The sequence below is a fragment of the Desmodus rotundus genome, chromosome 2 (genome assembly GCF_022682495.2).
Source record: "Desmodus rotundus isolate HL8 chromosome 2, HLdesRot8A.1, whole genome shotgun sequence".
Classification (NCBI taxonomy): domain Eukaryota; kingdom Metazoa; phylum Chordata; class Mammalia; order Chiroptera; family Phyllostomidae; genus Desmodus; species Desmodus rotundus.
Genome location: NC_071388.1, coordinates 181,073,460 through 181,090,605, shown reverse-complemented (window position 1 = coordinate 181,090,605; position 17,146 = coordinate 181,073,460). Strand labels below are relative to the sequence as shown.

The following is a 17,146-nucleotide window of genomic DNA, read 5'->3' as shown; positions in this document are numbered from 1 at the left end:
GACAGAATTCATTTCTACTGTATGATTTCATTGTATGAAGTTGAAAACTAGGCAGAATTAATTATCTATGATGTTACAAGTCAGGGTAATATTATCCTTGAGTGGGTGGTGAGTGGTGACTAGAAAGTCCAAAGGGGTATTTGAGGTACTATTGGCAATATTCTGTTTCTTGGTCTGGGTATTCGTTATATGACAGTGTTCACTTGTAAAAATTAACCATACTCTATAAAGATTTTTGCACTTGTCTAACAAGTATATAATACTGAAAACAAAAATACACTTAAAAATACAATGAAATTTTATAGAGGGCAAGTTGACACTTGATTCATATGTTTTTTATCAAATGGTGTGTGCATAATGACAGCTAAATATTCTTGAAAAAGAATTAAAGGAACTACAAGACAACAAAATATATTATTTTCAGCAATTAAAAGGTACTGGTGCAATGTGGTGCTAATACAGTGTAATAGGCAAAACAATGAAGCAAAGCAGTAAGAATAGAAAGTAATGTAGTATGTATAAAAACTTTTTACTATGGTACAAATAGCATTCAATATATATAAATACATTTACTTGTGCACTTAAATAAAAGCAATAAACCTTTAAGTTACATAACCAAAAGAACACTAAGAGAGAAGAGGATATTGGTCCGTGCTATTAATTCAATTGAGTCATTTTACCTCTCTAGACCTCAGAGACTGTCTTTAATTCACAAGTTTGAAATAAGGTGTTTCCTACATCTTATACTCAAGTTAATCAAAGTCAAGAGAAGAACAACAATGAAATTAATTTTAAAGCTTGGACAGTATGCAAGTTAATAAATGTAGAAAAAATGATCAGATTTAGCCAGCAGAAAACATGAGGCCAGTGGTGACCTGAGGAAAAAGAAAGAAAAGAAATAAAGAGTGGTAGGAGCCACAGATGAACTTAGTGATTGAATGAGGGTAAGTTTCCTTGGAGCCCTAGGGATACAATCTGAACAAGATACTACTACAAACCATCTCATTCCTACCTTAGTAGACAACTCCAAGTTAATGAAACCCAAACATTATATAACACACACACACACAATTATTGTGTTATATACAAATTTAAGTACTCTGAACCAATGTAATTTAAACTCACCTAACTAAAGGTCCATCTGCGCCTCCTTTTCTCTAGAGTGTATGGAAAAGCTGAATTTTATTTCAAAATGTAAAACTAAACTCTATTATATTATGTCTTCAATTTCTTTTATTGATACAATGTTAACAAGTATTTCATTATTTATTTTTAAATGTTTTTCTATTTTTCAAGGAAGCGAACCAAATAAAAACTTTCAAAGTACGACTTAGGTAGAAGTGTGCAAGTTAACATTTAACCAAGTTTTGAAGCAATTACCTTGCAAATGGAAGATGCGTTGACTTGCACTGTTTACTAACACGTTTATTCTTGCTGGCTGGCAGTACAAAGGGACTCTGATGGAACTATTTTTGAAAAAAAAAAAACCCAGGAAATGAAAAGGAACAAAACCTTGAATCTCATTAAATCATACTTGTTATTAAAGCATCAAATTATACAAGAATACCAATAACGATAGAACAATTCTTGTGTTAGTCTTTAATAGCTCGGTGAGAATAGTGTGATAAGGTTAAACACAGTTCATCCTTAACCATGCCATTCAAAGATAATTACCAGTAATATTTTGGTATACAACCTCCCAAACTTTCTCCTATGTGTATGAATAAATACACATATGTATAACTACACATATATGACATCTCTACACATACAGTGTTTTTGATTTGTGGCTGGGCGTAGGGACAATTTAACTGATACATGGATTTTGACTGTGTGGGTTTGTACCCCTAAACCCTGCACTCCACATTGCTCAAAGGTCAACTGTGTATGAAATACACTCATGTCTACAATAAGTACTATGTCATACATTATTGGATTTTATAATATACATTTTTAAATGGTCTTTTAAAATTCAAAGTCTGGGTGATTTTAATGTAGCTTTTAAATTTTTGCTTATCATTTGCTAAATTTTCACATGTTTTCTGGACATGTTTTAATTATTTAATAAGGACCACAAACTTAGGCAACACATAACCCTGTTTTCTTATTGCAGTGTAAGCTGCAGTAGACATGGGTACAACCAAATCGACAAGCTAATTTTTAAATTCACATGGAAATGCAAAGGACCTAGAATAGCTAAAACAACTATGAGATAGAAGAAAAAGTTGAAGGGTTGTGGTAATTGAGACAATATAGTATTAGCATAAAAACATATAAATATACTTAAATACAAAAATTTAAAAGTAAAATAAATAGATCAATGAAATGGAACAGTTCAGAAATAGATCCACACATATTTGCTCAATTAACTTTTAACACACGTGCAAAAGCCAAAGGAGAGCCTCAGCATCCACACTTACCAGGCCATATATAAGGTAACCTTTCTCCAAACCAGGGGTCCTGTCAGCAAAGGCCAAGGGAGGGCTAGGGACCTGTGGCAATGAGTGCAGACCTCTCCCCAACTGCCCCACCCAGCAGCATCAGTGAAGAACACAAAGGGACTCTGAACTTCCATTCTCGTTTCTTAATAACAAGGAGCCCCCCTCCTTCTCCTCTAGTGTGGTGACAGAAGAGATCTAGTAGAGCCAGTAACCTCTAGTAATTTATTCAGGGCAATTCAATTCAGCCCTGTAAGCTGATTAGCAGAAACAAACCCAGCTTTTCCCTGGCTCCCTCTACCCCCTACACTCAGTAAAAAGTATCTCTTTTCCTTAGGAGATGCTAAGTGTGTAAGGCACAACACCTCTGCTCACTGGCTGTCCTAGGGGTCAAATTTATGAGGCTAGTAATTACCCCTCCTGTAAATATTATTCCACAGGGACATTTCCACAAATCCTTTCTTCATCCAAATGTGGATTACATTAGACAATAAAATACCTATTCTTTGGCTAGTTTTTATATAAAATTCTGACAAAGGAGCTAAACATTGACTACATAGGTTGAAGAGTTCATGTCTTCTTACAGCAAAGACTATGCATTTAAGAGATTTATAAATAGCTTTTATAAGTTTTTAGAAGAGTGATTTGCAGAAAATTTAGAAAATACAGGAAAAAGACACACAATCAAAAGTAATGATAGCTGACATTTATCCCACTTATTCAATTGCCAGAACACATGCTAGCCACATTTAACCCTTACACTAACTCTCCATTATTCACACCATGCAGATGAGGACACTGAGGTTTAAAGAGTTTAAGGCCAAGGCCACAGAACTAGGAAGTAGCAGAGCTACGATCAAATAGGCAATCTCATTTAAAAAGCCACCCTCTGAAGCACTAAACTGCCTCCAGACGCTATCAAGAAATTTATCTACAATTGAGACTTCACTGACCTTTCTTCATCTATATATTATATATTTTGCCTTCTCATTAGTTATTCCTTCAAAAATTATTTTTCATTAATGTTTGGTCCTTCTCCCTTCCTGATTTTTAATTGATTTTATTTTCCTCAAGCTAGATTATAGAAGCTTTTAAACTATTAATATTAATGCTTTATCTGCACGTTTAATTTTCCCCATCTACAACACCTTTTTGTCTTTATTATTTTTAGCTTCTAAAATTTTTTTTGAGAAAAATCCATCGATAACTTCCATTATGGTTTCTATGTTTCTAGGTATAGAAAGGCCTTTCCTACATAATGTGAATTCATTTGTAATTTCTTCTCATTTTATACGATTTCCTTTTCTTACATTAAAATCCACTTAGAATTTATTTTAGAGAATGGTATAAAGTAGGATCTTCTTCTATATTTTCCCCTAATTGTTTTTCAATTATATCCATCTTTCTTTTCTTTTCTTTTTCAAATTGTAAGGGAAAGGTTATTTAGAAAGTTACCAAGGTGCTGCAAGTGAGCCAGCTGGGCTGCGTGGACTCAGGAAACAAGTTATAGGACAAAAGAAGGGCTCCTGGACCTCAGGAGGGAGACGCTGTGCCCAGGGGGAAGAAGAGAGGGAAGGGAAAGGAGCGGGTGTGCTCCCTGAGAGGGAGAGCCACTTGTTCATTGTTTTACTAACACAAATTATTTCCTAACTTGAAATACTACCTTTCTACTAATGTCTTTCATGTTTTGTAGTGTGTTTAGGGGTCATTATGTTCCACTGAGCTATCTAATCCTGCATTACTTTTAATCGAAACCTAATTTTTATAGGAAAATTTCAATAACCAATTGTACCAAATGATAATGTTCCGTTAGCTGGTTAGCTGGTTAATATTAACATCATCTCATTCCTTTGCACGAAGTTTAAGACATGAATCTCTAACCCTGATGCCACTTAACTAACTTCCATCATTCTCGGGAATGCTAAAACACCACACTACTTACACACGCTTCTCCTTACCTCAGAAAGAGTGCTCATTTCAATTGCAGTTATCAAGTTATTGTTCATGTGTGCTTCTATTTCTATAAGCTTCTTATTCTGTATAAATGCAAAAAGAAAGACCCTTTTAATTAAGATTTGGAGTTTATTATACATACATTTATGAATATTAATACAATCAGTTGACAAGACTTAGAAAATAAGTGAGATAACGTTGGGCTAAAACTGAGATCACATTGACTTAAAAGACACTAGACTACATAGTTCAAATAGACACACACATACACACTGTGAATGCTTTTAAACTCTCACTCATAAATTTTCTACACTTTTCTACCTTCTTATAATAATAACAATAATATCACATGGCAAGTGTAATATGTTTGTCAGCCACAGGAATTTAACCCTCGAGAGTAACAGGTCATTTTTACATTTTTAAATTAATTTCTACTAATTTTAGAGTTAGGCCTATAGTTGCAGCCTAGCTAATCATTGGATCTTAGTGCTTTGTGTCTGGACAGAGGTAGAAATTGGAAGGAAAAGCAATGACTACAACCTCCATTCTCTTTGGTTTGCAGCCAGTGAAATGCGGAGACTAAAGGAATATACACACTCTGGGAGCTCCGCTCCTTTCAATTCACTGGAGGAGCCCATCTTGTTAAAATGTATCAACGCACAAAGCTTTGCTTATGATAAGCAATCAAAGGTTAATCAAGGTATTTATTATACAGGTTTGCAGAGCCAGAACTACACATTTAGAATGCAGCATTAAGATACCTATTTTAATACAGCTTGCCCATGAACATGGTATGCCCTTTCAATAGTTTTTCACAACTAGAGAGTTGAAAAACATTTTTTAGAGCTTCTATAATAATATATTAAGATTTTAGTTATAATTTAGAATTCAAACACAATGTAGTTTCCATACCAAATTATTTAGCTTTAGGCGAAGAAATGTGTTCTCAAAATTCAGTTTTTCCACTTCTTTTTGCAATAACATCTTTTCAGTTGTAATTCTTCGAGAATTCTCTTTCTCTCTACTAAGAGCCTGAGCTAGTGCCCTGTTGTTGTGCTTTAAAGATATTTTGAAAATAGAAGAATTGTCTGTAAAAAAAATTTTAATAGTTAATATTGAACTTACACCCTAATAAATTTTCATATTCCTTAATAAAACTATTTTAGACAAAATGCATTTCACATTATAAGTTTTAACTGAAGGCTGGAAAAGAAGAAAATGACAATACAGATGGAGTTTTGAAAAAAATATAGTTTGGAAATGATGAAATAAAAGCTAGATAGATGATAAGTAAAAGTCAGGAGAAATGCAGAATGTTCATGAATACAGAGTTAGGAATAACAGGACTCTTCTATAGCCACAGCACTCTAGGTAATTAGATCAGTCATGAAAACGAAATCTCTGATCCCTGCTGCCCTACCTTCCTTTTTGCCTTTGCCTAGCAGGTAGAATGGAGAGGATGACCCTGCAGCTCTAACTGGAGAAGTTCCATAGAAATTAGGGTGGCCAATCTGAAAAATTTAAAGCCAGTTTCTGTGGCTCCGGAATTGAACAAATTAGTTAATGCTCCCAAAGTCCATTTTTCAAAACCTTTAGTGAAAGGGAAAATACTTAGTATAACGTTGCATAAATCATCTAAACCCTATGGGACACTGTACCTCCATCCCAAATCCTACCTCTTACATGTGGGCATCTATGACAACCTGAACCTGGCCCCCTCTCTTTACAAGCCCTATGTAAACATAATTTAAATCGGAAATACTTTCCTGTGGTTAGGAAAGAAATGTAATGTGAATTCCTTGGTAAATCTCACCTTAAATATGGTGTGCTCCCTTTGTACACTTAGAGTATATTCTTATTTTCATAACTTTGATTCACATGAGACTGAATAAAAGTACAGTGTATGTAAAAGTGTTTATGAAAGTAATAATATTTTTTAAATGCTCAGGGAAAGACTAGGCAGCTAAAAAACAGGGTCCTAAAAAAGTACGTTATCTTTGGCACAGAGAAAGTAGTTACAGACAGCCACCTCCCTCTGACATAGCAAATGGAGAGACTAAAACCAGTGTAGGACTTCCATAAGCTAAAGGATGATAACTTTCCTGCTGCCGTCCTCAATCTCAGTATATTCCTTCATAACAGTGCAATGGTCCTGCCAAAGACAATGGGAAGTAGCCACCATAGGGGTGGTCTAATATGCCACATGGCCCTAGACACCTGAGTTGGAGCAACATTCTGATTTGAAGATACTGATTTGAAGGTACTCAGAAGGTTTGGCTATTTCACTAGGCAGTTACCCCCCACAGCTGCTTTTTCACAGGAAAAAACTTCCTTGCTCCTGCTAGGATGGGCGTGAACCACTGAGATAATTTTCAAAAGTAATGAAAATTTATCTTAGGGAGTGTTCCTCATTTCCTTTTTCTTTTTCTTCCTCTCTCTTTTTAAATTTTTTTGCCCTTCTGACATCTTAAGTCCAGAATCCACAAAACTCCATCTTTAAAGTGCTCAGTGCCCTCATAATGAGTTTTGGCTATATAAAATCACATACTATAGCACTCTGTCTGGGCCAACCACCTCTAGATTACCCATCATCCAATTGCTACAGCATGCCAAAACAATCTACCACTGATTAGCTCTTTTCCAGGAATGTCACACTGGTATAGGCCTTGCAGTGTAGAAGGTAACTGCCTTAGGCTGTACCAGGCTCACTGCTGAAAATTCAGCTGCCACCACCAAGGGCAAATCATCATAACCACTCAACTAATAGGAGCTGAAGGAAATAGGAAGGACAGAAAGGAGGAAAAAGTATAAGTTAACAAAAAGTCATTTAGTCATTTTCTGTTCTTGATAAAATAAAGTACCAAATACTCTATCAATTCTCCAGGGAAAAGTAAAAATGTGAGTATACTTTAAAACCAATGGACTTACTTATTATTTTTGTTTTGATTTTGGAGGCAAGAGAAACATTCAACTTAGCAGTCTTTGACATTCTTTTGTCTTTCACATGTTTCTTAATTCCTGAGGAAAGAAGTGATCCACTTTCCATGACTGGGTACTCCATCACTGAAGAAAAAAAAGAAGAGAAAAGGAAGGAAGGAAGGAAGGAAGGAAGGAAGGAAGAAGGAAGGAAGACAGGCAGGCAGTTATAGTATTGATTAATAAAAGAAAAAACTATAACTGATAAATACATTCTAAAAATAACAATCATGACAAGTCATATAATTTGTCTCCACATTAGTATTTACGAAACCCTTCATATAAAATCTGAAAGTATGAATGTAATCAAAAGTGGTTTAAATTAGAATCCAAAAAAAGTAAATGAATTTTTTTTTCCATTTAAACCTGTATTATATCAACATGCCAGGATCTAGACTAGGCTGGGGACAGAAAAGAGGATATGGTTGTTTAAGAATGCATAATCCAAGAACCAAGATGGAGGTGTAGGTAGACACACTGCACCTCCTCGCACAACCAGAACTGATGGAAAATTGAACAGCGAGGAAGTTTGACACCAAGGAGATAAAAAATAAACATTCATCCAGACCGGTAGGAGGGGCAGAGATGGGCAGCCGGGGTGGAGAGGACTCGCATTGCCGTGGCGGGACTGAGACTGGCGGAGTGTGGGACGACGGGGCAGGCAGTCCCAGCACTAGCAGACCCTGCGGCCCCACATTCTCGCACAGATAAACCGAGAGGGCCGGACTCAGAGTGGCGGAGAACGGGGCAGGCAGAGTGGCGGGTAGCACCCCGCGGCCCCACATTGGCGCATAGATAAACCGGGATGAAGGGCGGGGAATGAGACAGACTGTGCAACCCAGGGCTCCAGCTCAGGGAAATAAAGCCTCAAACCCCTGATTGAAAACACCCGTGGGGGTTGGGGCAGCAGTAGGAGAAACTCCCAGCCTCACAGGCGAGGTCGTTGGAGAGACCCACAGGGGTCTGGATCATGCACAAACCCACCCACTGGGGAACCAGCACCAGGGGGGCCCAATTTGATTGTGGGTAGCGGAGGGAGTGACTGAAATCCGGTGGAGAGTGGAGCTGGTGCCATTACTCCCTCTCGGCCCCTCCCCCACGTACAGCGTCACAGTGCAATGACCAGCTGTTACCCCGCCCCAGGGAACACCTAAAGCTCCGCCCCTTTAAGTAACAGGAACACCAAGACCAAAAAAAAAAATGGCCCAAAAGACAGAACATTTCAAAGCTCCAGAAATAATTCAACTAAGCGAGGAAGAGATAGCCAACCTATCACATGCACAGTTCAAAACACTGGTTATCAAGATGCTCACAGAATTGGTTGAATCTGTTCGAAAACCAGATGAAAAAATGAAGGCTATGCTAAGACAGACAAAGGAAAATGTACAGGGAACCAATAGTGATGTGAAGGAAACTGGGACTCAAATCAATGCTGTGGACCAGAAGGAAGAAAGAAACATCCAACCAGAACAGAATGAAGAAACAAGAATTCAAAAAAATGAGGAGAGGCTTAGGAACCTCCAGGACATCTTGAAACATTCCAACATCTGAATTATAGGGATGCCAGAAGGAGAAGAGGAAGAACAAAAAATTGAAAACTTATTTGAACAAATAATGAAGGAGAACTTCCCTAATCTGGCAAAGGAGATAGACTTCCAGGAAGTCCAGGAAGCTCAGAGAATCCCAAAGAAGCTGGATCCAAGGAGGAACACACCAAGGCACATCATAATTCCATTAGCCAAGATTAAACAGATAGGTAGGCCCTAATGCCCTCAGTGGTACCCTTATAAGAAAGAGGCAGAGATTGGAGTCACGTGGCCAGAAGCCAAGGATTGCCAGCCTCCACCAGCAGCTGAAAGAGGCAAGGAATAAATTTGCCTTTAGAGCCTCTGGAATGAATGCAGCCCTGCAGTCACCTTGATTTCAGCTCAGTGATACTGAGTTTGGACTTTTGGCCTCCAGAAGTGTGAGAAAATAAATTTTTGTTGTTTTAAGCTGCCCAGTTTGTGGTAATTTTTTACCTCAGTCACTGGAAATGAATAGTCTCCATATCTCACCCTTGCCCAACTTGTGAAGTCCTCTGAACTCACAATCAATCAAAATCTCCAGCCTCACTCTCTTCTCTGAGCAGTCCTCTCGTCTTCTTGAACCAGCCTCTCCCAGTAAGATGTGGATTCTGCAGTCCCTTCAGGCGGTGGCTATTTTTTCTCCCATAGCCCTCCCTCTGGAAGGATGGCACCAAGTTCATACTTGCAGACCATTCGCTCCCCCATTTCCCTAAAAAAATCCCCAGCCTTCAATGTAATGTCATCAGACTCTTATGACCCCCTTATCCCTCAGTGCTATTGTCAATTGTCAGCTCCTGGGTCACTCCTCTTAATAGCCGATAATTTCATATCCTCACTCACTATTGCTCTCCGAGGGCACTGAAGCAACCCGTAGAGGACTATCGCAAAACCCCAAATGCAATTACATACCCATTAGCATCTTTATTCGCCCATTTGTCCTCTCTCACATGGTGATGGGTGAACTATCTGTCCTTCCATCTAAGGCAAAGCTTGCCTCACTTAGACAGGGGTCCCTACACTGGATCTCATGCCTTCCTCCTCCTCAAATGCATCACTTCAACAACTCCCTCCTCTACATCATCAATTTTTTCCTTCTCCACTAGATCATTCCCATCAACATACAGACATACTGCCACTTCCTTCATCTTAGGAAACCCTCACTTGCTCCCACTTCATCCTCAGACTACCACTGCATTTCTCTGTAGCCCTTCACAGCAAAAACTCCTTGAAAGAACTGTCTATACTCACAGTTTCCAGTTCCCTTGCAAACCTACCTCACTCAGGCTTTCACTCTGACTTCCCTACTAAAACTGCTTTTGCCAAAGTTTCTAGTAACCTCCACACTGCTGAATCTAATGGTCAATTCTCAGTCCTCACCTATCTTGATATATCAGCAGCATTTGATATGGTTAATTTCTTCTTCCTCCTCAAAAACTATCTTTCTTTGGTGTACAGGACGCCAGACTCCTGGGGTTTTTTCTCCTACCTAACTAGCTGCTCCTTTTCAGTCTCTTACAAATTCTTCCAAGTTATAATAGGTTCTTTCCTTGGATTGCTTCTCTATCTACAGTCACTCCTTTGGCGACTTCACAGTCATGGCTAAAATACCACCTGGCCAAGAACTCAAAAATCCTCAGTTTGAATCTCTTTCCTGAATTTCCCTGGAGTCACAGTTGTCTACTTACAATTCCACTTGGATAAGTAAACCAAGCATAGCAAACTTAAACTGTCCAAACCTGCTTCACTCAGAGCTGTCCCATTTCAGTTAATAGCAACTCCATCCTTCCAGTTGCACTGGCCAAAAATCTCATATCCTAGTCTACCTTCATAATACACTTAGAATCTGACCACTTTCTCTGTGCCTCCAATGCCACCAACCTAGAACAAGGCACTAACATATCTCACCTGAATTACGGCAATAGCCTCTTATCCCCTTACTTCACCTCTGCCCTCACTGCCGTGTATTTATTGGACCATGCAGTCTAAAACTCCTCGATGGTTTCCATTTCTCTCAGAGTAAAAAAAAAAAAAGTCCTTACAATGGTCTAGAAGTCCCTCTGCCATCTCCTCTTCTTCCTATTTCTCTAATTTAAACTCCTCCTTCTCTCCCCTAGCCCATTCCTTTCAGGACACACTGGCTACCAAGACTTCACCACTTCTGGCATGTGTCAGGCATTCTTCAACCTCAGGTCGTCTGTACTGGTTATTCTCTACAGAGAAACCTCTTCCTCCAGATACACAAATGGCTCATTTACTACTCTCCTCCTTCAAGTCTTTGTTCAAAAGTCACCTTCTCAGTGAGGCCATGCAAAACTGTAACTCCTTCCCCCAGCATGTCTGCTAGCTCTTACACTTCTCTATTTTTTCCCCATAACATTTAGTTTTTAATTATATTTTACTGATCATGCTATTATAGTTGTTCCAATTTTTCCCCCATTGTCCCCCTTCACTCAGCCCTCCCCACTCCCTCAGACATTCCCCACACCACTGTTCATGCCCCTGGGTCATGCGTATAAGTTCTTTGGCTACTCCATTTCCTACACTGTATTTTACATCGATTGCCATGGCTATTCTGTAACTACCTATTTGTACTTCTTAATCCCCTTACATCTTCACCCATTTTCCCATACTAACCTCCCATCTGACAACCAATCAGAACAACAAGAAGAAAAAAGAATCCAAAAAACTGAGGATAATGTAAGCAAAGCTCTGGGACAACTTTAAGGGTTCCAACATTTGCATTATAGAGCTGCCAGAAGGAAAAGAGAAAGAGCAAGAAATTGGAAATCTATTTGAAAAAATAATGAAAGAAAACTTCCCTAATGTGGTGAAGGAAATAGACATGCAAGTCCAGGAAGCACAGAGTCCCAAACAAGATGTTTGCAAAGAGGCCCACACCAAAACACATCATAATTAAAATGCCAAAGGTTAAAGAAAAGAGAGAATCTTAAAAGCAGCACGAGAAAAGCAGTTATTTACCTACAGGGGAGTTCCCATAAGACTGTCAGCTGATTTCTTAAAATAAAGTTTTCAGGCTAAAAAGGATTGGCAAGAAATATTCAAAGTCATGAAAAGCAGGCACCTACAACCTATATTGCTCTACCTAGCAAAGATATCATTTAGAATTGAAGGGCAGATAAAGAGCTTCCCAAACAAGAAAAACTAAAGGAGTCATCATCACCAAACCATTATTATACGAAATGTTAAAGGGATTTATTTAAGAAAAAGATAAAACTATGAAAAATAAAATGGCTATAAATACATATCTATCAAAAATTGAATCTAAAAAACAAACTAAGCAAACAACACAGGATTGTGGATATGGAGGGCATTTTGATGGTTCCCATAGCATTTAAATCACTATCTAATATACTATAGAATTTAACTATTGTCTGTTTTCACTAACTAGAGTTTGAGTTCTCCATTTTAAGCTCCATAAAGTCTGTCCTATTCATTGATATGTTGCCAAAACCATTGAACAGTGCCTGGAAAATAACATAAACACAGTAAATATTTGTTGAATGAATAAATAAGTCTTAAAAACAAAGACTTGGTCAGGTATCAAGATTAGAAAGGGTATTCCAGAAAAAGGACTGGCATGTGTAAATGCATGAAAATGAAACATTTAAGAAAATACAAGTGATCTCTTGATTCTGGAATATTACTATACTACTTGTTTCCCTTTACTGCAAAACTCCTTTATTTTTTTTAATTTTTATTTTTATCACAAATAGGCCTTTTTATCTGTCACCATTAAATGTCTGAATTTAAACAGATTCTTGGACTCGGGGCTCATACCCAGCAGCTTGTTCAACTTCTGTGCTTGTCTCACCCCCAGGAGCTTCTCCAGAACTGTTACCGTCACCACGAAGCTCCATGAGTTTTCCCAAATCAAACCTGGGTGTCGTCAGCATTGTGACTTTGCTAACAGTGACATCATGAAGCGGTAAGTAGATGGGCAAGTCTTTTCCATGTCTTCCCTAATGCTATCTGGGATCAATTTATTGACCACTTCTTTCAAGTCATTTGTCTGTACCTCTCAGGTCATGATTTCCATCATCTTCTTCTGGATTTGGCAGACCTGTTAATGCTGAGCATAAGAGGTCTTCTGAATCTGATTGTTGCATTTGTTAGTAAAACCAACACAGAATAGTTGAATAGACCGTGAGCTTCCATCACGGTCTGCCATTTTTTGACCATGGAGCACATTTTGTCATGGGTAAGATCCATGCCATGGAAATTAGTCAGGCAGTGTTGCCCTGAACATCCTCAGTATTTAGCTTGAATTTTCTGAATGCAACTTCATCATTCTGCAGATCAGCTAGGCCTACTTCAAATACATGGCCCTTCTGACCATCCAATGCAATTTTGGTTCCTTGAGTTCTTGTGACTAGTGTTTTTCCAATATTTCTTATATTGAACATAGCTGGTGTTTTCACATCATACCAATCTTTCTTAGAAAATGGATCAACCACTTTCTTCTTTGCTCCCTTTCTTCCACCTTTCGTCAGGTGCTTGTTCTTGCCCACTTCCATGGTGCTGCTCAGAGAGCCAAAAGGGCTGCAAAACTCCTTTAAAGAGCTGTCTTACTTGCTGTCTCCAATTCACCCCCTTCCACTCTCTTGATCCACTCCAAACAAGTTTTTGCTTTCACCACTACGATATGCAAATTGATCACTAAAATCACTAAATTGCTGTGTTGCTAAATCAAATACATTAGTCAATGTCCATTTCTCATTTCACTTGATCTGTGTGCAAGAACTTTCTCTCCTTGAAATACTTTCTTCAGCTGGCTTCTAAAATACCATATTCTCCTGTGTTTTCTCCTTTCTTATTAGCCATGTCTTCCAAGTCTCTTCTGCTGCTTATTCTTCAGCTCTTGGAACCTCTTACATTTAGAGTGCTCCAGAGCTCAGTACTAGAGTCTCATCTATTTTCTATCTATATATATTCCCTTGGGGCTATTATTCAGTATCCTGGCTTTTAAATCTAAATACTGATGACTTGCAAATTTATATCCCCAACCAACTTCAGACCTTTTCATCCAGTTGCCTACACCTCCTCTCCACCTTGGATGGCTAATATGCACCTCAAATTTAACATGTCCTAATTCACCCCCATCCCTACCCAAACCCACACCACTGTGTTCTCTCCATCTCACTTAATGGCCAACTCCAACCTTCTAGTTGTTCAGGTCAGAAACATCTTCTCTCACGTCCCCTATCTACTCTATCATCAGCCATGCTGGTCTGCCTTTCACTGCATGAACCACTTACCACTACTTCTACTGTTACCATTACCTAAATGGTGTCCCTGCTTTCACCTTCTCTCCAACTATCTATTCTCAACTACGTAACTGAAATGATCCTTTTAAAACTTAAGTAACTTAAGTAAATTCATGTCACTCCTCTGTTAAAAAACCCTCCCGTGGCTCACTCCAGAGTAGCGTCACAATCCTTGCAATGGCCTATAAAGCACTACACAATTTGATTCTTCTGCCTTTCCCCAACTCTCCATCAGCACCTCTCTGACCTCTTTACTACTTTTCCTTCTGCACACTAAGCTCCAGCCACACTGGCTACCTTGGCAAGCTCCCACTGCAGAACCTTTGTATTCCTTTTTTCCTTTGTCTCACTGTTCTTTCAAATAATCACAGAAAATGCTCGCTTCCTTCAAGTCTTTGCTCAAATGTCACTTTCTCAGTGAGCCTTCCCAGACCAAACTATTTAAAATTGCTCACCTGACCCCATTTCACTTCATTTTCTTTTTCATCACTGACTTAATGTCCAACATAAAATTACACAATTTTCTTATTTAATTTATTGTCTTCTACTAAAATGTAAGTTCTATGAGGCATACCCTATTTTGTCATGTATAATGTGCACTTTTTTGCCCAAATTTTTAAGGGAAAAATAAGGGTGCACATTATACATTGGCAGTACTAATTCCCATGTATAACGCAAATTATACATGGGAATTAATACTAAAATGTCGGTGCGTATTATACACAGGAGTGCATTATACATAGTAAAAAATAGGGTAGATTTTGTTAAATTTGTTTTTTTCTGTACCCTCAATTTCTATTAGAGTGTCTGGCACATAGCAGCTACAGAATAAACATTTGTTGAAGAAATGGCTATAGATAAAAAAAAATTAATAGGAAAAACTACGCAATATTGGCATAAGTCTCCTTTGAAAGTGTTGAGCAGATGTTGAGAAATATCAAGTAAATAATGGTAAGACTGTTTTACAAGAAATTTCTCAAAGGGGAAGAAATTGAACCTGGAACCTTCCTTAGTGAAGACTCAAAAGAAACTTTAAGTAAAATCAAAGATCGCCATCCATCATAAATAGTAGAACACAGGCACACACAGAAACTCTCTGCAAACGCCGCATTTGCACACCTGAAAGGGATCCTCACACAGAAATGTAGTCCATTTCCAAAAAAAATCCAGTCAGAAAGATCAAATCTCATTCTACTATTTAGGAAACCACAGCTTAACAGTCTGCCCCCCAAAACTGGTTCTTAGTTCCTTAATTAATAAATGGCACTATCGCTCACCCACTCAGATGCTCATGGCAGAAATCAGAGAGCCTTCATTAACACTGCCCTGTCATCCTCCACATTAATAACCCGACCAAGTAACACTTTAGGAGCCAAAGCCTTGGAGTACCATTCCAGGGTGACTCACCATACAGAGATTGAGGTATTATAGATTGTATATATTGTGTTGGAGTCTCAGTTCCAACATTTCATAGCTATGTGATGTTAATACCTCTAAGTGTCAATGTCCAGATTTAGAAAATTATAGAAAATAAGGGCACCTCATTCTGGGGAATAAATGGACCAATGTATACAGTGCCTAGTATTGGATCTGGTGCACAGATGACACTCACTACCATCATCTAATTATTATTACTCTGTAGCTCTTGTTTGTCTCAGCTATCTCTAAGTCAGTTCCACATCCAATTTTCCTGAATTGGTCCCTCACCCACAAAAATCACTGTCCCTCTTCCCTACAGAAATACTACCTGTATGTACAGCAAAACTCAATTCAAGTTCTAGTTCTTCCCGGACTCCCATCACTCCCTCGCTTCAGTTAGCCTCCCTTCTAAAAGAGCGCTTCAAAGGACAGGCCTCCTTTAAGAACTTAGGTGAAGCGGCCTCTAAGGTTCGTTCGGCAATGATTTACTGAGCGCTCACAATGGCCCAGATACTGTTCTACACTCAGGCAGTAGAGCAGTCATAGGGACACAAATCCCCTCCTTCAAGGAGCTGACCTTCTAACTGGCGGCTAGCCCCCTTCAGCCCGCCGGACGTTCAAATCCCAGGGAGAGGCAGCGACTTGGACGCAAACTAGGTACCCCTCAGACGAGGCCCCCGAGCGGGGCCTGGGGCCGCGGGTTGGAAAGACGAGAGGCGGAGAGTAGGCGTGACCGCGGGTCGCAAGAGGTCGGCGCACCCAAGACTCCGAGGGCAACGGCAGGAAACGTGCCAGACAGAGGACCACCATACCAAAAGTCACAGGTCACGGACTTACCGCTTTTTCAGCGTGGGGGTACAACCACCCAGCTCCCAGAACTCCGCGCCCGCGGCCAAGGATCCGGTTTAAATTCCGGAGCCGTTAGCGGTTGCCACATAAGCCAATCAGGTCCCAAGAAGGCGGCTCAGAAAACAAGCTGTTACCAGGAAGTGGGAGGTGGAAAGGGCGGGACCTCACGGAGGCCGGGTTGGGGGCGTGGCCAAGAAGGCCCGGCGGACGCAGCCTGGGGGAAGGGACGCCCAGCGGGTTCGTAGAGGGTGCTTGTGCGGTCTTCTGATGTGCTGATGAGAAAGGAACGACCTTTTGAGGAAATTACCTCCATCAGCCAGATGTCTAAAAGGCTTGACAGCCACCTAGAGTCAGTTGAAAAGTTTTTGTTGTTTATGACACAGCTATGAGAGGGCCCGCCCACATCCTTACCATTTCTTGGGTTTTTGCCCTGTGATGCCAACGCCGTTACTTTTCACTTAAAAGCTCTCTCCATTTTTCTTTTAACTTTATGAGGAAAAAGCGGCAATGAAGTTTCGTTCGAAATTACGGATCTCATCAATATTTAAGTGTTATTAGCGGTCTGTTTCAGCTATGTATACAAGAATGGCGTTTTCCATTATATATAAACCACACACGTGTAACATGATACATGTAACATATGTTCTATGTAATATAC

General features: G+C 39.3%; 1 protein-coding gene and 1 pseudogene across 3 annotated transcripts in view; both read right to left on the bottom strand.

The window, feature by feature from the left end:
* The window catches only part of SGO2 (shugoshin 2), a 39,350-nt gene extending 22,738 nt beyond the window's left edge, over window positions 1-16,612 (bottom strand). Inside the window, exons 1-5 of one of the 3 annotated variants that reach the window (XM_045198516.2) lie at window positions 16,477-16,612; window positions 7,320-7,454; window positions 5,304-5,479; window positions 4,397-4,474; window positions 1,381-1,466 (exon numbers count right to left, since the gene is read on the bottom strand). In XM_045198516.2, the coding sequence (XP_045054451.2) occupies window positions 1,381-1,466; window positions 4,397-4,474; window positions 5,304-5,479; window positions 7,320-7,452 (473 nt within the window). In that variant the 5' untranslated portion in view covers window positions 7,453-7,454; window positions 16,477-16,612. Of the gene's footprint in view, window positions 1-1,380; window positions 1,467-2,420; window positions 2,618-4,396; window positions 4,475-5,303; window positions 5,480-7,319; window positions 7,455-16,476 lie in introns of those variants that run through there. The other 2 variants (XM_053918929.1, XM_045198517.2) reach the window with 2 other exon arrangements.
* Window positions 12,703-13,470, bottom strand: LOC112308034 (small ribosomal subunit protein eS1-like; annotated as a pseudogene).
* Window positions 16,613-17,146: the final 534 nt, after the last annotated feature.